This window comes from Mus caroli, unplaced genomic scaffold (assembly GCF_978045245.1).
Source record: "Mus caroli unplaced genomic scaffold, Mus_caroli_1 scaffold_7, whole genome shotgun sequence".
NCBI classification, from domain to species: Eukaryota; Metazoa; Chordata; class Mammalia; order Rodentia; family Muridae; genus Mus; species Mus caroli.
In genome coordinates, this window is record NW_028227262.1 from 92,746,661 (window position 1) to 92,767,484 (window position 20,824).

At 39.0% G+C, this 20,824-nt stretch overlaps 1 protein-coding gene across 5 annotated transcripts in view; it reads left to right on the forward strand.

Moving 5' to 3' along the window:
* Pde1c (phosphodiesterase 1C) overlaps nucleotides 1–20,824 on the forward strand; it is a 575,927-nt gene that overhangs the window by 511,421 nt on the left and 43,682 nt on the right. For all 5 annotated transcript variants that reach the window (XM_085840595.1, XM_029478709.2, XM_085840594.1 and 2 more), the window contains 2 exons: nucleotides 7,829–8,050; nucleotides 11,832–11,909. In XM_085840595.1, coding sequence (XP_085696721.1) covers nucleotides 7,829–8,050; nucleotides 11,832–11,909 — 300 coding nt within the window. The remainder of the gene's footprint in view (nucleotides 1–7,828; nucleotides 8,051–11,831; nucleotides 11,910–20,824) is intronic.

Sequence of the window (20,824 nt, forward strand, 5' to 3'; positions counted from 1 at the left end):
GAGAGAGAGAGAGAGCAGAGAGGAGAGAGGAGAGACAGAGAGAGACAAAAGAAAGAAAAATATATACACATTGTACTGGCTAGTTTTGTGTCAACTTGACACAGCTGGAGTTATCACAGAGAAAGGAGCTTCAGTTGAGGAAATGCCTCCATGAGATCCATCTGTGAGGCATTTTCTCAATTAGTGATCAAGGGGGAAAGGCCCCTTGTGGGCAGGACCATCTCTGGGCTGGTAGTCTTGGGTTCTATAAGAGAGCAGGCTGAGCAAGCCAGGGGAAGCAAGCCAGTAAAGAACATCCCTCCATGGCCTCTGTATCAGCTCCTGCTTCCTGACCTGCTTGAGTTCCAGTCCTGACATCCTTTGGTGCTTAACAGCAAGGTGGAAAATGTAAGCCGAATAAATCCTTTCCTCCTCAATTTGCTTCTTGGTCATGATGTTTGTGCAGGAATAGAAACCCTGACTAAGACAAATACGAAAGCAAAAGGAACACAATCCAGCCCCTAGGTTATAGATAATTAGGGGCCTATAGCTTAGCTATGGGGGCCACATTTAGTTAGCAGAGAAATGGAGAACTGAATCCCGGCTTACAGGGTTTCATCCTGGCAGGTAAGCACTCCCTTCTGGACATGGTCATTCAAAATTATCTCAGAGTTAGCACTAAGAACTGAAGAATGTATGGAGAGCACTAAGGAGCAAATCTGACTTAGTGTTTGGTAAGAGGGAGCTGCTATTTACATATATTACAGAGGAGCAGGGTTAAAACACTGGCTGTGACAGTGTCAACTCAACTCAGCTCGCACTTTAATCCCTGAGCCGTGCTGTTCATAGTGAAGAATTCTGGTTTGCAGTTACATTGGTAGTGGTCAGTCTGAGTAAATGATCCCCGACTGTTTTCCTTATTGACTTAAAAAATACCAAAGGACTCTGTTTTTGAGACAAGCTATCTTCCATAGACCTTTGAACATGTGCTGTTAGGTTTAAGTGGTGTTATCCAACCTGAATTACCAAGTTATGTAGACCAGTATACTCATTAGTTATGAAAGAGTTAATGGTTTGAATAATATTCTGAGTCAAGTATCATTTCTACCCTAAAACTTACAGGTATAACAGTCAATCAATATAGTTTGTATTTATTAATTTCTATCCACTATTTAATACTTTTACATATACATTTTCTACTAGTGAAATATGTTTAGTCCATAAATGCTGGACTATTTAAAATATCGATGTAGAAGAGAATAAAATCATTCTAACTCATCCAAATGTCAGTAACTCTTGCTGATGCTCTGAACCAACCTAGTTTTGCTCAGTTGTGTATACACATAGTAAGCTTCCCCCCCCCAAATAAATATTACAGTGAAATGTCATTTACATTCTACTGTTGTTTCCCACCTTGGGCATTTTATCCTGATGCTGGATATTCAGATGCAATGCTGTCTGGAATACAATCATTGAGCTACTCCTTCATTGCCGAGTGTTACAGTTCCAGGTCATTGCTGCATATAATGTTGTTATAAATATGAAAAGTTAAAAAAACTCCATGGGATTCTTCTGTAAAGAGAGACAAGAACTTTAAAATCTTTTGAAACCAAATTCTTCTCTGGCTTTTTCTTGAAACTAAATTTTCTCTCTCAGATGCAAGAAGAGTGAAACTGTCTATTTCTCTCCATTAGGATATCCACATTCTTATTGTTGAGTCATCATAATATTTACATATTGAGGAAAATATTTTAGTTGTAAAGTATCCTGAACTTTCTATCCAGCCACAGACTGTCAGGTTTCATAGGCTTTGCTGAGTCAATATTATTATACCACCTACATCTACCCTCCCACAAACTTGCTTTAAGTTTCTTTATTGGACAGTGAGTCTCAATAAACATAATAACAAATCACATATGATATATAGTGAGAATCTCTGCACTTGTTGAGAATTTTGTTTTTGCTTGCTTATCAGCACTTGGCTTTTGTTGACTACTATGGTGTTCCCAGCTTGGATTAGAAGAACAACTATGTTGTTTCCCATCCAGCTTAGCTTTGCACATTTTTTTTAATTTTTAGATTTTCTTTTGTACATGAGTGTTTTGCCTGTATAAATGTATATGCACCATGTGTATGCACGGTGCCCTCAAAGATCAGGAGAAAGGGCCAGGTGCCTTCAAACTGGAGTTAGGGTTAGTTATAGAACAACACATGTGAGAGAAGCAAGTGCTCTCAACTCCTGAGCCAACTTTCCAGCCCAATACATTTTTTTAAACATTTGTTTTCATTTTTATCTTTAACACTTATTTCTTTTTTAAAAATAAACTTTGCACATTTATTATGTATCATTGACACATTTTCCTCAATTTTAGATTTTTAACATTGATTGAAATTTCCTTTCAGCTACTATACTTAGGAATCTGCTATAAAAACACCTTATGAACTCTTAGGCATGCCCTTAGTGCCCTCCTTATTTCTGTATGGAGTGTAATAGACAGATATATACGTACTTATATTGGCAGGTTAGATTCCTGTCTCTTAACTCATTTCATATTACCATCCTCTCTCCTCCATCTCTTTCTCTCCTGTTTAAGTCAGCAGTTCAGAGTAAATTAAGGGAGAGGTACCTAGTGGAATTTCCACTAACAAATTTATAGTATTATTACTTAGGCATGTTGAAGCAAGATGAATAAAGACACAAGTACATTTTTATGACTGTGTAGACATCCAATGTGAGAAATCCCAGATCATAAATGAGAAGTACAATTTACAGATTCCAAGGGCTCTGCCATACCCTAACTCTTCATCTGTCTGTCTTTGGTTATTTTCTTAATGAGTCACCTCAACCAATGACTGGCCCAACTTGTGACCCATCCCATGGGACAGAGCCAACCCCTGACACTATTAATGATACTCTGTTATGCTTGGAAACATGAGCTTAGTATAACTGTCCTCTAAGAGGCTTCATCCAGCAGCTGATGAAACCAGATGCAGAGACCCATAGCCAAACATTAGGCAGAACTCAGAAGTCTTATAAAAGAGTAGAAGGAAGGATCAAGGGAGCCAGAGGGATCAATGATACCACAAGAAAGCCTACAGAGTCAACTAATTTTGGCCCATGGGGGCTCACAGAGACTGAACCACCAACCAAAGAATATGCACGGGCTGGACCTTGGACCTCACATATATGTAGCAGATGTGCAGCTTGGTCTTCATGTGAGCCCCTGAACAATTGAAGCAGGGACTTTCTTTGACTCTGTTCCACCCTTTGGATCCCTTTCCCCTAGCTGGGCTGCCTTGTCTGACTTCAGTGGAAGAGGGTGTACCTAGTACTGGATGGATTGGTACCCATAGTGGGCGGGGGGTTCTTTTCTTAAAGAATAGGGGAAAGGGGGAATAAGGGAGGGAGTGTGTGAGGCAGAGACTCAGGCAAAAGAGCGAGGGGGCTAGAGTTGGGATGTAATATGAATAAATAAATTAGGGAAAAAGGAAAAGAAAACAAACCATAAAGTTTACAGCCTACTAGTCAATAAGCCTTGGAATAATGCTGAGGTGTCTAGATCTAAGATCCAACAAATAACTTCTCTGTATCCATGCCACCACTGGAACATGTGGGTCTGTGAAGATCTCACCAACTTCCTCACCATAGAATGATAGTATCTATACTAATAAATTCACCCTAAGACTATAAAGGAGTCTGATTGCAGATGGAAAGAAACCAACCTCGTGGGGATGTCATTTTAGTCTTATATATGTTTGCAAGAGTCGCTATCTTCAGTAGTATCTCTGTACACTCTATGGATTGATGTCATTCACACAAGTTCCAGGCAGAAGGTGATTAGACAAGCCAAAGAGCATTGTGGAGTCTTGGCTAGAATTTACTAGAAGATTGTTGCAGAGAAGGGACTCACACTGTGGGCCACTGTGATCTGATCATGATGTAATAAGAGCTACCGTTTGTTAACTTAAAATAGCTTTTGCATGTCAGCTGCACTTGAGCAAAAACAGATTTGCTTCCCAAATGCCTTCTCCCCTTCTCAGTTGTTTTTGTACATCTGTGGAAAATTGGTCTGACTCAGTTGTCAAATGAATATTTCTTTCTAAGATGATATTTTATGGTCTTCCATAGTAAACTACAATTAAACAGCTTCAGATTTTATTTAAATGATTTTCAGCTTGGAGATATTTTGAGTGTTGGAAGTTTTCCATGTATTCTGTAATGAGTCTGTGAAGGTAGCCGTAGCTAATCTTCTCTGACAGTGCATTCTAAATATGAATGACTCTGCCTCTCCTTGTTTGTGTTTCCTTCTGTCTTTGTTTTTTACAAGTTATCTTTTAAATACAACAAAATAAAATATAATATGAAAAAATAAAAGCTATCACATTGGGGTTGGATAAGACAAACAGAAGGAGAAGAGCCTAAGAGAAGGCACAAGCATCAGAGACATACCTGTTCTCACATTCAGAAGTCCCATAAAACACTAAACTGTAAGCTATAATATAGACACAGAGAACCTGTGGCAGGTCTGTACAAGGAAAGTGCATGCAGCCTTAGTCTCTCTGAGTTTGTATGACTTTTGGTCATGTTGGTTTGGAGTTCCTTGTTTTCTTGGTGTTCTTCATCCCCTCTGGCTTGGACACTCTTTCTGCCTCCTCTTCAGCTTGGTTCCCTGAGCCCCAAGAGAAAGGGTTTGATGGAGACATCCCATTTAGGGTTGAGTGTTCCAAGGTCTCTCACTCTCTGCATAATATCTGGCTGTGGGTCTCTATTGTTCCCATCTGCTGTAGGAGGAAGCTTCTCTACTGACGGCAAAGCACTGATCTATGAGCATAGTAAAAAAGAAAAAACAGTCATCTTTTTATTTACCTTTTTTATAAGTTAAAGAAGCTAATGCCTGCCTATTATTCCTTTTATAATAGGACCAGAGAATCTCTATGCTTTGGTGTTTCATCATTCTAAGGTGCTGGGTTGCATTGGTAGTTCATATAACTCGTATGCATGAATGACATCTCGAAGCTTCATCAAGCTTCAAGAAAACATGATGTGTGCTATACACCATGCCAAGCAATGATGAACATGACATTTGACCCTCTCCTCAAAACACCTAAAAATACAAAGAAGCCTTAGTGAATATCCTAGGAGCCCCATCTGCTTGGCAACCTATTGGGAATGGCAACCCACCATCTTTTAAAGGGCATTCTTTCACTTTTTAGTTTACATTTTTGTTGAAGTCAGAAGATATTATTATCCTGCATATGAATATGATACTTATTTGTACAGAGATGTTTTTATATCCTCTCATTGTAAATTGTAAATACATCTTGTTGAGGAAAAGAATGTCATAACATACTGAATGACAAATACTTAGACTTTACATCAGAGCTTCTTAGCACATGCTGTGTGCCAAAAATAAAGATGTGAGATATCCTATTCTATCCTATCCTACCCTATTCTATCCTGTCCAATCTGATCCTTCTCCTTCTTTTAGAATCTGATTTACTTTGTTTGAGACAAGGCCAGATCATTGACTTGATTGAAAGAATGAATGAGTTAGCAAATGGTTGGCAGATCAATGAAATGATAAATAAAAATCTCATGATATGTTAAAGATAATGTCCATAATAAACATGTGCAAGGACCTGCCAAGTAAAAATAAAACCAGGCACCATGAACATCCACAGAATACATGGCATAGAGCTGAGTGAACCCAACCTGGGCCTTACCAGGACACAGAGTACTTTAGCAGCTAACACAAAGCGAAATATCAGACACACAGTCTCTCTGGTGTCCATTAGATTAAAGCAATTATCCTGTATGAAAACAACTCAAAGAAAAATACTAACTCAACAGGAACACAGGGAGCCCCTGGTAATGAGAGGTAGGAAACTTTTCACTCATCTAGAGAAACATGCAATACTGCTTTTCACAGAGCAGCCTAAAGGTATCAGGAGTGTCTTTAGCGTGAGCTCCGTGGGGCAAGTCCCTAGCACTTACAGGGTATTTGGCTATGTGAGGGGTCTTTCACTTATGTTTTTCTCTTCAGTTGAGACCTGCCATTTGCCCTCCAGCTTCCATTATCTTATCTGTGCCTGTCCTTGGTTATTTGAACATTTTATCTGTGATTAACTCCTTGTCAAATCTCCTTTTGGGGGGCCAGTTCAACATCTAGAAACATAACAAGCGTGTTCTTCTCATAGCCTTCATGCTGTCTCATTTCTTGGATGAATGCTTCAGTTTTTACAGATTATTCCTTGCTCTGTTTCTCATCGCTCGGCACTTGGTCAAATGCTATCTTCCCAAGAAATCCTTCTTCGCCCTTTTGTCTAAAGCCACCTCTTGCCCTGTGCTATGAACCATCCTGTCAAGTTGTTTCATAATCAATTCTTGCAATAAACTTTGAAAATCCAAGGTTATCTTAGCCATTATTTTTTTCTTAATTATAATCTTCTTCATACTTCTGCCATGTTTGTTGCCATATCCCCAGTATCAAAAATTGTTCCTGACAATATAGCTGCTCATTAAATACAAGTTGAGTGAACAAGCCAATCTTTTCATAAACATGTGACCTATGTACTTATACTGTATTTTTATTAACTAGTGAGACAATCAGTGACATTAGAAATAATATAGATACTCAGTAAAAGGGAGGACCCAGAGTGAGTATATGGCCGTACTGAAGGCCACCTTTTTTCCTGAGGACAGTTAAGTGCCTCAGGCTGGGGGCTTGCTTTTAGCTTTCTGAAGTTTGACCCACCGCTTCTAGTTCTAAGTTCACTAACTGGCTTGAGTTTGGACTCTTCTAATAATGGTTATTTTCCCCAACGTTTTATTGCATAGTCAGTTGTCAAGGTTTCTGCTATAAGTGTTAGGTAAACCTTATAAGATGCTGTATTTTATTTTATTTTATTTTATTACTATGACTGGGGAGAGTCTGATCACGTCTTTCATTCTTCATTAAAATATGACCATAAAATAGGGTCACAAGACAGTTTTTAAGGATGAGCAGGAATAACCTTTGATGACTGCTGACCATAGTGCATGACATGAGAATACACGCACTAGAGGTTATCAGCAGTAAGAACAGCAGTGCACATGCCATCACTCCCATTATTATGTTCTCTAATTCCCTCTTCTAACTCAGTGCTTTTAGAAGTTGCCCATCCCATAATCAGCTTCTAAACGCTGACACCATTGCATACACTAGCAAGATTTTGCTGAAAGGACCCAAAGATAGCTGTCTCTTGTGAGACTATGCAGGGGCCTAGCAAACACAGGAGTGGATGCTCACAGTCAGCTATTGGATGGATCACAGGGCTCCCAATGGAGAAGCTAGAGAAAGTACCCAAGGAGCTAAAGGGATCTGCAACCCTATAGTTGGAACAACATGATGAACTAACCAGTACCCCGGAGCTCTTGTCTCTAGCTGCATATGTATCGAAAGATGGCCTAGTCGGCCATCACTGGAAAGAGAGGCCCATTGGACTTGCAAACTTTATATGCCCCAATATAGGGGAATGCCAGGGCCAAAAGAATGGGAATGGGTGGGTAGGGAAGTGGGGGGCGGTATGGGGGACTTTTGGGATAGCATTGGAAATGTAATTGAGGAAAATATGTAATAAAAAAAACAGTGGGGAAAAAAAAAAAAGAAGTTGCCTATCTTATTATTATCCTAAATACACATATAAATCTGACTTGAAGTAACCAAGAATATATCCAACAATCTCAATAAAGCCCTTAGGTCCTTTCAGTGTACTGGTTCCCATGGACATTGGTCTTGATTATTTTTCCAAAATGGAAGTTTTCCTGATGGTAGATCTCTCTTTCTTGGTCTCTTTGCTGTGGATACAGAAGAGAAAGCCAAGAAGGAAGCTGAAGAGAAGGCTCGCCTGGCTGCTGAGGAAAAGCAAAAGGAAATGGAAGCCAAAAGCCAAGCTGAACAAGGCACAACTAGCAAAGGCGAGAAAAAGACATCAGGAGAAGCCAAAGGTCAAGTCAACGGAACACGCAAGGGTGATAACCCTCGTGGGAAGAACTCCAAAGGCGACAAGGCAGGCGAAAAGCAGCAGAACGGTGAGGAGGGGCTGCTTGGAAAAGGCTCTCTTTGGGGTGATAATGATGTGACAAACAGAAACTGGTGTCACCTTCCCTCTGCTGGCAGCTGGCAGGGCTCCCTTTCCTTCAGAGATACAGTCACGATCCCATCCTATGACCACTTAGCTCTACTTTCTAAAACAGTACACATCTTTCTCCTGATGCCCTGGAGAATCTCACATGTGATGCAAATTCCAATTAACTAGCCCAGCACAACTTAGATTCTTATACTCATTGTCAAACCACCCAAATAAATATTCCATCCCTTTAACCAGGCCAGGCTCCAGTGTGCAGGAGCTCTATTTCCAAACTATGTATCTGTCTGTATATTGACATAGGCTTAAGCACACACATTAGGTGACCAGTCAGCCTGGTTTGCTGTAGATGAAGACTTCCTGGGATACAGATTTTTCAGTTATAAATTCAGAATGGTCCAGGTAAACTGAGGGCAATGAGACACTATCATCAGACAATTGGTGAGGTGAGTTCTTATATTTAATGAAGTGAATCTTTATTAACAGCTTTGTGTCATCCTCTATATTAGGTCTGGAGGATTTAGGAGTGGAAAGACTATGGAAAGTGTGTGTTGTTATGGGGATATAGTCACCCTCAAATGTAATTCTAAAGGAATATGTATGTGATGCAGAGAGGAGGGAGGGCAGTAGCAGATACAATGCCCAAGAGTCCTACATAAAGGAAGACATTGTTGTTGGTAGTTGAGGTAGTGGGATGAGGTGATTGGCTGATGATTTTTTGGAAGGAGGTGGATTCTGGTTTTTAAGAGTTTTAGTTTTAGAGAGAAAGGCTTCACAGACAGACAGATTAAGATAGGGTGAAGGCATAGAATCATCCCCCTTGCCTACACATAGGCAGGATTTTTATCTCCTGCAGGTGGCAAATGCGAGGCTCTGACTATATAACTATATAACAAGACACCTTTGCAAACAGATCTAGGCTCAAATCAATAACTGTCAATTTATTCTTCTTGCAGACCTTAGACTACAGAAACTTTTAATCTCTGTATAAAATATATATCAAACCTGTTCAGAGCCTTGGCTACTCATGAGATTTCAGTGATCTGATAGTCAAGACATTGAGAGAGACTGCCTTAAAACACTAGGTTGGTGGTACCTGAGGGACACCCAAGGTTGAGTTCTGGCCTCCACAGGTATGCACACATATGTGCATCCATTCCCCTACATGTATATACACATATACACAAGTACACATACAACTTGTAACATTGTAAACATAGCTCCATGTTACATATAGAAAAATTGAAACTCAGAAATGAAAAGACTTAAGCAACCATCAAATAGAGATCCTTAGCTTCTGGGAATCCCCATTTTTTGTTTCATAGCCAGCTTTTCCTATCTGCCAAGCCCAGTGCTGTTAGGAAGAGGAAGGGATCAGAGGAATGCAGAGCCCTGTCTGCTGTCTAGCTGACAGGGATGCTACATGCTTTCTGTAATGTGCCTGATGGTAAATCCTTTGGACCTCACAGCCCATGTATTTCTATCACAGCTATACATCAGCTAAGGAGAGTTCATGAATAGGTGAGGTTGTGGTCCTCTAGGACTTTATTTTTAGAAATTGAAGTTTAAACATGATATAATGTTCATGTCAAATGCTTATTTTGAATCAGCCCTTTGTAGATACAAAAGTCATTCTTAGTGTGTTCATACAAAACTGGACAGTGACATCATGCCAGCCCCTGGATATAATTGGTGACAGGAGCCAATGAATACAAACAAAATGAATATACTCAACCCTTCCCCATACCTCAATCCTTACTCCTATCAACAGGTTTTCAACTCTATTAAAACTTGAAGAGAAGGCAGAACATTAATTCACATTTAATACTTGAGGGAAAACTTAAAAGACACAAATGAGGACCCCAAACCTTGCTTGGTGTCATAGCCATGTTATAAAGTGAGAGTCAGTCTACCATTCTCCTTTAACATTAAGTTTGAAATGAGAAGTATAGAAAAGAATCAATTTAGAGCCATAAGAATGGCAGAGGGTAGTTGGGGACATGGATACAGCAGCCTAATTAAGATGATTTAGAGCTGCTTAGACGGCACCTTCATCCTGCTTGTAGAGCACCAACTCACATCTGCAACTGTTCCATGTACAGCCCATGGGAAGTCACCTAATGTGTTCTGTTCCAGGAATGTTAGCAAACAGGTATGAACTGCTTTCTCTTCTATGTGGACCACAAAAGTATTTTCTAGAATAGGGCTGAAGGATATTGGTTAGAGATCCCACCCCCTTGGTGATTAAAAGAGTTGCTAAGCCTTGTTTTCCACCAATGCAACTTCTCTGTGAGCAGTCCAGCTAAGTGAGGGTGTGTGCTGCTTGCCTGTTACCTCCATAGACATCTGCTGCAGAGATAGCTAGAGCTCTGGCTTAGAACAACATGGTAGGCCTCACACTAGGAGTGTGAAATTTCACATGGGGAAGATGGACTGTAGAAAACTGTCAGAGACACTCAGTCCATCTCTAGTGTTCTTAAACAGAGAAAGGAACTCTAAAAGAACGTTTTCATTCACTGGAGTTCAGAGGATTCTAATCATGTCCTCCAGCTAAACCAATCCTAAAAAGATCCTAAACACACCTTCTAAATCCTTCCAGCCAATCTGTTTATCCCACTTCAGTATTAGGAATTAAATTAAACCTTACAAATTAGCTCTAGCGGGTGGATAACCAGATTGTCCTCTAACTTGCTGACTCATGGTTTGGGGGAATACAGTTGTGCTTAAATTTCTATTTCAAGTCTTTGATTCATACATATGACTGTAAAGCTATTTTCTAAGTGAGAGATTTTTGACTTTACAGGTTACCAGAAGGTCATGAGCATTGTTCTTTGATTATAAATACTTTTATGTCTATTTCATAACAGCCATGTTTTAACACATTTCTAACACATTTCTAAAATGTTTATAAATACCTACTTCTTTGGATGCTCTTAAAACCAACTTGTTTTCTCTAGTTCCCTCATCAATGCATTATATAAATTCTTCACATATGTTTGCTCACATTTGTAAGTGTAGTCTTTTTAATTTTTGGAAATGACATTTTGTCAACTTTATTAATAACACATATAGAGTCTGCTTAAGATAGAGAACACAGTCTATAAGCAATACATGACATTGAACATTTACATGGCTCAGGTATATCTGTCCATCTACCTATATGTAAAGTAGACATTATTGGAGCTGGAGAGATGGCTCAGCGGTTAAGAGCACTGACTGCTTTTCCAGAGGTCCTGAGTTCAATTCCCAGCAACCACATGGTGGCTCACAACCATCTGTAATAGAATCTGATGCCTTCTTCTGGTATGCCTGAAGACAACTACAACATACTCAGATACAATAAAATAAAAGTAGACATTATTATTCCCATTCTGCAGATAAAAAACTAAAGCACAGCTATTAGTTAATATAATGAACTAGCTGTTAATTAGGACTTTCATGTATTCCAGGTTTTTCCTCATTTCACAGCCTAACAACAAAACCAAACTGTATTTCTTAGAAAAACACAACTGACTTAAGTACCAGACTGTTTGAGTGGGTACTTCAATTTTAATTTCTGACTATAATTCAATTTCCAGAATCAATCATGTGATCACTAATGATACTGATACTAGGTGTGTGGTCGCTCATCCTCTGTGCTGTACCAGGCCTTGTCCCGGGAGGATTTTAAGTTTTCCTACCTCTCCAGCTGCACACATTCAGTTTGTCATGCTTATTGCTTTCAGGTGACTTGAAAGACGGTAAAAATAAGGCAGACAAGAAGGATCACTCCAACACCGGAAATGAGTCAAAGAAAACAGATGGTAAGAGTGTCATTCTCGCCACTTTTCCTTAGAGTATACAACTCCTGCAAACTTGTTAGCATTGTGCCAGGAGGGAAGCAGTGCTGTCAATTGCTCCTCACATTCTGCCCCGATGAGACCTCATTGCATTTAAAGTGATAGGGCTATCATCTCTCTGTAGTAAGTTACAAATTCCCACTGTATCTTTTCCGTTCTGGCAATACTTTCTCATCACAAACACCCTCTGTTATGCCTCCTTTTCTGGCCTGACATTCTTTATTGCAAACTTCATGGAAACACAAAACAAAAAACAAAAAAAACAAAAACCCAAAAACTTGGTTCTAGACTTGCTGATTGTCATTCAGTAGACTAATGCACATTGTTAATATATGAGCTTGGGACCGTTGATGGTGCAATTAGAGGATGAAATGTAAGGGGGACAGGTTTTTGTAACCTGGCTAGCTCCCAAATAATTGACATAGCCTGATATTTTTATTAACAGGCTGTAAATTTAATCTGAGCAGATTCTGAGCTATTCTAATCCTCTAAGATATTCACCTTCCAGCCACAGGCCTCGAGTTACTTGCATTCAGTCTCTCCTTGTCTTGTTCTGCTGTTGCTGTCTGTCCTCATGCAGAACTTCCTTGGTGACCCTTTTCATGACTGACCTCATGGTCTCCTTCTTCCTCCACCTGCCTTGTGACCCTTCTTCTCCTGAACCCTTACCTGCCTCATGGTCAACTCTTTCTTCCTTGCTCCCTCCCTCTGACTCCTGACTGGGATAGGAAGTTTAGCCTTTCGATCTCCTCTGCCCAATCATAGCCTAGTCAGATTTTTATTAACCAATCAGAGATAACTAAGGAGCATCCTTTACCCAGTTTGATACAGGAGATTCTTCAATATCCATGACAATGCCCGTGGTCTGACAGTAACTATGTACAAGCCATTTCATCAGTGAGCCTCGAGTCACATGGGCCTGTGATGTGAGGTATTTCATAGGTACAGCTTTAGCTTTCATTAACAACTTTCCACTCATCTAAAGGCTGAGAGTTGTAATTATATGGCCTTTCCTCCTTGGATCTATTAGATGGAGTCATCTAGTTACACAAACGTCATTGTTTCCCTTGTAACCCAGACTCCTTCCTGGCCACCCTTACATTAATGGGCATGATATTCAGATAACAGATAATGTGAGCTTCTAGTAAATAGTTTTTGTCAAGGGTATCATATTTTCCATGCACTTTGTCTTCCTGATGACATCCTATTTGATGAAAGGCTGTTCTTTGAAGAACAAATGCTGGGAGATCAAATTGAGGAATAAGAGGGCATTTGAGTGCAACAGTAAATAGTTAGGAGTGGATTTGACGAAAACATTTTGTATACTTATACAAAATTCTCAAACAATAAATAAAAGTATATGTTAAAGAAAAAGAAGTTCAAGGTCACTCTTGGGTTTAGACTTGCCTGGCACTACATAAGACACATTCTCAAAAAGTAAATGGAGAATGGAGTGGTAACTAAGTAGTTAAGACCACTTGTTTTATTTGGAGGACCAGGGTTTAATTTCTAGCACCCACATGATAGCTCACAAGCATATGCAATTCCAGCTTGAGGGATAAGACACACTCTCCTGGCATCTTCAGGTACTGCATGCATACTGGCAAAACAACCTTACACATAAAATAATAAAAATAAAATAATTTTAATTTTAGGGGTTGGGGAATATGTCAACCCCTTTTAGTGTAGCAACAATGACAACTGTCTTTACTTTCATATGTGAAGTTTGTTATTAAACTGCTCCTTTTAAAAGCAATCAGAACACTCACTTCAAGTGTCTTATCATATAATATCTAGGGAACTCACACCTGGAATTTCTCACCAACTTGCTCATGCAACCAGAAACCACTTGATTCCTCCTTCAATAATTGTGTCTAAGAAGTGAATTATGCAGAAATAAAATGCAATTTAAAATGAGAAAGCTTGCTCAAATGCCAGAGGCTCTTTGTCAGGTGTCATTAGACCAAGTCAAGCAGTCCACCCCAGAAATACTCTGTGGAGGAACAGTGTCTCCTGCAAACACAGCACTCAGTCCTGCACTTAACAACTGACCATACTCCTCATCTGAGTCCTACAGCCTAAGTCCCAGAATCAAATCAAGCCTCTAATTTCTAAGATGGGAGCTTGAACTTCATAGATATATCATCATCACCATCATCATCCCTGAAGATCAAAACCCAGGGCCTGTCTATTCTAGCCAAGAATTCAAGAATGAGCTACCTCCCAATCCTCATAGTTGTACTTAAAACTGACACGATGCCATTACATGTGCATTATGGCTTAAATTTGATCATCTTCAGAAAGCCTTCTTATTTTAACCATGTCCTTAAACTTAATTATTCCCAAGGATTTAAAAGAATTAAATTGATTGGCACAGTGATTAATTTGATCTGATGCCACAATGAACTGGTTGCAGTAAAGAATGACAAGCCCTGCCCTCTGTCCCTAGTATCCAACTATAACACCAACCTACAAGTGCCTCAAGAGGGACTCAGTATGCCCGGGTGCTTGCTAGCTTGTAGGAAGACAGGCTGAGTAACTGTGTTTTGTGTCCTTTGTCACTAATTTGGAATCGGCAAAACTAAGAGTATTGAGCTTGGGAGAACTGGTGCTATTTTCATTCCAAATCCTTACCAGGTCTAAAGCCACTTCTTGATAGATGAAGTGGAAAAGAATTTGATGATTTTCATTTACACTTTCCTCTTGGTCACTAGAACACTCTATTTAGAGAATCAGTGGAGAGGAAATATCTAGACCAGTGCCTAGATTGACTTAAAATATAAGAATAGAATTAGAACTACTTCTATTTAATGGATCTTATTGTATTGATAACCCGGGGGTGTGTGTGTGGGGAGGAGTCAATTGAACTTCTCAGTGATCTTCCTTCCATCCTCATTCCTGGGAACCGCTGGTATTTGTCTCTACCTTTGGGTTGCATCTCCTGGGACAAGTGAGCCTGAGCCATCTTGTGTGTCTCCTGTCCTGATAACAAGTCTCCCCAGCAGCGTCCTTCTGCTCTCCTTTTCAGACAGATATGTGGCTGTCTTCTTTTAGTCTTTCTTGGTTGTTTTCCTAGTCCTTGGTCTTGATGGAACCTTGCTATCTTTAAGGCAGATGTTCTCAGATGATTTGATTCTCATGAGTTTTTCTCTACCATATGTGTAACAAACATAAATGTGTCTGCAGATGAAATGATGTGGAAAATAGACCAAAATGACAAAAGTTTGGGAACTCTTGCTGTTGTCTGACCTTTTCTGCCACAGCCAAGGTGGTGCTGCAGCTGCAGGGACCTGGAGTCCTTTCAAATTACTTTAAAATTAGCAAATTAGTTCTCACTAGCTTGAGTGCTCAGCTTATTTTCAGTATCTGCACTATTGTACATTGCACAAAGATAAACATATTCTGAGGTTATTTTCTACAAACAGCTAAGTCCATTGTTTGTTTGTTTGTTTTTTTTTAACAGGAAGGAAGTATGTATGTCTTCCATCTTAGATGATAACACTATTTCTTATATTTAGAAAGTATCTTGCTGTAGCTTTATATTTACAGGGAGAAAAGGTAGACTTATTTCTTAAATAAATGAATTGCTCTTAGTGTGAGAATCCAACATCCTTATGGATTGAGGGACCAAACATCTGGAGTGCTCTGGGTAGCAATTAAGATAAGTCATCATGACAACACATGTTCTGATTAATATTCTATTCCCTTAGCCATTTGTCCATGGAATCTCCTTTGACCTAATTAAGCATACTGACAGTAAATGCAAGTTGTACCTCAGCAGGAAATATTTGTTTTTGAAAGCATTTTACAGTCTTCTTTTCTCAAGAACTTTAGCAAGGGTGTAAGCATACGCCAATGTCCCCATCAGTGAATGGAGAGAACTGCAATGTTATTCAAGGTGCTTGCTATGCATCAAAACAATACTCCACTAATGAGACTCTCCTGGGTTGTGTTGCCTAAACAGTTTTGTTTGTGTAATACACTGGCTTCTTAATTTATTTTGGAATCTACTCTTTACATTGATCAAGTATTAAGAGTCACTGTAGACTCAGGTATGCACAAATCTGCTTCTGTTTGGTTGTGGGTGACTTTTGGGAAGCCTATGGGCCAATGTGTATGTGGGTGAGAAGTGGGTAGGTGGAGACTTGCAAAACCTCTTAGCTTATTCTAGTGATGGAATCCTCTCTTAGGATGAGGGAGCAGGGGCCAGGAGTCACTCATGGCTCTGGAACTGATGAGCCATGGTTAATCAGACCCATCGGCTCCTGTTGAACTAGCATGTACCACAAATCAATGTAATGTGAATATAATTTTATGTTGAATCAGTGATGGATTATACAACAGAAAGTAGAATGTGACATACATTTTTTCCCCTGTAGAATTTATGTTCTGGAAGTTTATAACCATAGAGTATATACACTGTATATTACACTGTATATATGCATGCTGTATTATAGATTAGTGGATTTTAAAATATTAAATTGTGTGATAGGAAGGGAACTATCCAGCACCCATGCATGCTTTTGTCCCAGCTGCTTAGAACCCAGTCTCTTATCAGATAACGGTATAGTGAAAATATCAAACGAAAGCCTATTGCATGTTTTTTTGTTGTTGTTAAAGACAAAACTAATTTTTTCAAACAACTTTACCTTGTAATTATTGATATATAAACTTTTATTGTTACATCTTATCTTTTTTTTCATTTCTTTTTTTTAATTTTTAATATTTTTATTACATATTTTCCTCAATTATATTTCCAATGCTATCCCAAAAGTCCCCCATAGCGCCCCCCCCCACTTCCCTACCCACCCATTCCCATTCTTTTGGCCCTGGCATTCCCCTATATTGGGGCATATAAAGTTTGCAAGTCCAATGGGCCTCTCTTTCCATTGATGGCCGACTAGGCCATCTTTTGATACATATGCAACTAGAGACAAGAGTTCCGGGGTACTGGTTAGTTCATCATGTTGTTCCAAATATAGGGTTGCAGATCCCTTTAGCTCCTTGGGTACTTTCTCTAGCTTCTCCATTGGGAGCCCTGTGATACATCCAATAGCTGACTGTGAGCATCCACTCCTGTGTTTGCTGGGCCCCTGCATAGTCTCACAAGAGACAGCTATATTTGGGTCCTTTCAGCAAAATCTTGCTAGTGTATGCAATGGTGTCAGCGTTTAGAAGCTGATTATGGGATGGATCCCTGGATATGGCAGTCTCTAGATGGTCCATCCTTTCATCACAGCTCCAAATTTTGTCTCTGTAACTCCTTCCATAGGTGTTTTGTTCCCAATTCTAAGAAGGGGCACAGTGTCCACATTTTGGTCTTCATTCTTCTTGAGTTTCATGCGTTTAGCAAATTGTATCTTATATCTTGGGTATCCTAAGTTTTGGGCTAATATCCACTTATCAGTGAATACATATTGTGTGAGTTCCTTTGTGATTGTGTTACCTCACTCAAGATGATGCCCTCCAGGTCCATCCATTTGGCTAGGAATTTCATAAATTCATTCTTTTTAATAGCTGAGTAGTACTCCATTGTGTAAATGTACCATAATTTCTGTATCCATTCCTCTGTTGAGGGACATCTGGGTTCTTTCCAGCTTCTGGCTATTATCTTCTTGGCATTTCATTATACTCTTGATATATCATTATACTTGTTAAGGAACTGGGCTTGACAAAAGAAATAAAAAATATTTATTTACTTTTTATATTTTAATTAAAATATATTGTATCAGCCCCTTTCCTTTTCTTCCTGAAGCCCTTCTCATATCACCTCCCTTTGACTCCTCCCATATCCCACCCTACTCTCAAATTGATAAAATTGATTATTATTGTTACATATAAATGTGTTGTATATGTAGCAATATGTAAGTACAACCTGTCGGGTTCATTTTTGTTGTCTGCATGTGCCTGGTTTCAGGTGACATTTTGTATTTTATCACCATTCAGAGAAGTCATCTATGGCAGAGGCCAGTTCTCCATCTCTCATAACCATTAGTTGTCTGGAGATTTTTGTCTAGGGGTAGGGCCCCATGAGATTCTCACCTTTCTGTGTTGGCATGTCTATGGGTATTACCATAATTCAGGTTTGTTGATCTATTGGCAATCACACTGCAGACTTCCTAAAATTCTGGCCTTTACAATTTTTTTCCTTTGAACCATAGATGTAGGAGCTAGGCTGAAGATGTATATGTTAAAGCTAGGGACCCCACAAACTACTGACCTTTGCATACACACAGTTGTAGTTTTCTGTAGATGGCCATCAGGTTCTGTAAAGAGAAGCTTCTTTGTGAGAGGAAATAGCTACACCTCTGTGGGTATAAAAATAGGATCTAGAACGTAGTCAAGGAATTATGGTGATAGAGAAAGTGGCAACAGTACATTCTCTTCTAAGATCCGTGGTCTGACTAGCCTCAGGTAACTGGCTAGGTTTCTGTGAACAGGCATGATTTCCCTCATGCTAAGTAGACCTCAGGTCCACTTGAATAGCTTTCAGTTACCACAAACATCTGAGTGCCACGCCACTACTGTGTCTCAAGTTGGGTAGGACTGTTTAATTGCTTCCCTTCCTTGGCAGCTTCCTAGTACTTTCTGGTACTATGGAAGCTAGACTGTAGGAAGTAGGCTTTCAGGTTAGATCCAGCTTGAATAGTACAAATGTGTGTGGTGTTTTTAGCAATAGGGACTTATATTTAACCTCTGAAAAACATCCAGGGCAACAACCGTAACCTCTATGGTTTGGGGAGTTATCTAGATTATCCTTACCAGCCACATGAGAGGAGGTTTTATGTCTAACCTATGATTCTCATGGGAGCATTGTCAGACCAAGTGGCATAACTGTATATGTGTATGTGCATGTATGTGTGTCTATGTGTGACATAAGATGATTCCTTGAGACGATATCAAACAGCCTTGGTGCTATCTGTTCCTCTCTTCCTCCTTCTGCTTCTGTATTGCCCTCCCTCCTAGGTATTCCCTCCTCATTTTTCCATTCCCCCTTTAATATCATCTGTATCCTGCTATTCCCCTTTGAAGTACCTCCATTGTTCCTTTATACTTTCCTGGCTTCTGTAGTAACTCTGTATTATATACTGATATCTGAAGATTTGGAACTAGGTACCATGGATGAGAGAGATCATACAATGTTTGTCTTTCTGGGTCGGAGTTACCTCATTCAGTGTAAATGCTTCTAGGTCCATCCATTTACATTCAAATTTCACTATTTCATTTTTTAGCAGCTGTATAGTATTCTTAAATGTATAGATACTGTGTTTTTTACTACACATTCATTTGTTGAAGGGCAGTTAGGCTGTTTGTATTTCCAATTGTAAATAAACTTTGTAAATAGGATGGCTATGAAAATGGATGAGCAAGTATCTGTGGAGAACAATGTTGACTCCTTTGGGCATCTACCAAAGACTGGTAGCTGGATCATACCATAGTGCTATTTTTAGTTCTTTTGACCATTCTCCAAACTGATTTCAGAGTGCCTTCTGACAAACAGTGACTGACCACTACATTCTCTCCACAGCCTCACTCACATTTGGTGTCCTTGTTTTATTGATCTTAGCCATTCTGACTAGGGTGAGATAAAATTCAAGTTGTTTTAATGGACATTTTACTAATTGCCCAGGATAATGAACATTTTTCGAGGTATTTCATAGACATTTTTCTTCCTTCCATTTCTTAGTTGGGTCATTTGTTTCCTAGACTTTATTTATTTTTGTACTTCTTAATATGTTCTGGGTACTAAAGATTTGTTGGATATGTGGCTGATAAAAATTTTCTCCCATTCTGTGAATTTCTTATTCATTAGACTGATGGTTTCTTTAGTATAGAAGGATTTTAGTGTTATGAGTTTCCATTGATTAATTGTTGGCCTCAGTTTCTGAACAATTGGAGTTCTATTCAGAAGACCCCTTTCTACACCCGTATCTTGCCTATGTTTTCGTCTAGCAGTTGTATCATTTCCGGTTTCAGATTAAAAGTCTTTGACCCACTTGAAGCTAATCTTTGTACAGAGTGATAAGTATGAGCCCAAGTTCATGCTTGTATGTGGGTATTCAATTACCTGGCACCGTTTGTTGAAGATGCTTTTTTATCAGTATCAGATGACTAGTTTCACACACTCATATTTGAGCTTTTTATTTTGTTTCATTGGGCAACATGTCTATTTTTGTGCCAGTTCTATATTGTTTTTATTACTATAGCTTTATAATATGCATTCAAGTTTATCCAAAGATATATTATTGTCTTTGATGCTAGCTGAAATTGTTGATTGTTTCTAGAAGTAGCCTGGTAAACTTTCTTGAATCAGTTATATATAATATCATGTCATCTGCAAATAAGTATAATTTAACATCTTTCCTATCTGTGTCCTTTAGCTTCCTTCTTTTGCCATATTTGCTCTGGCTTATGTTTCTAGTACTATTTTGAAAAGAAGTGGGAAGAGTGGACATCCCTGTCCCATTCATAATTTTAATGGGATTGCTTCAAGTTTTTTTTCTATTTAGGATGATTTTGCCTGTGGGTTTGTTATCTATTGCTTTTATTATGTTGAGGTATGTTTCTTCCAGGCCTACTTTCTCTAATGCCTTAATCATAACAGCACATTGGATTTTTCAAAAGCTTTTTCTGCATCTATTGAAATGATAATATAATTTTTTTAAATCTTTAAGTCCATTTATATATTTATTGTTATATTTTATACATTTTGTATTGTTATATAAATAATATATAGTGCTATATTGTTATATTTATTGACTTACATGTGTTGAACCATCCCTGCATTTCTGGGATGAAGCCAGCTTGATCATGGTGGATGATCTTCTTGATACGTGCCTGCATTCTGTTTGCTAGGATTTTATTGAGGGTCTTCATCA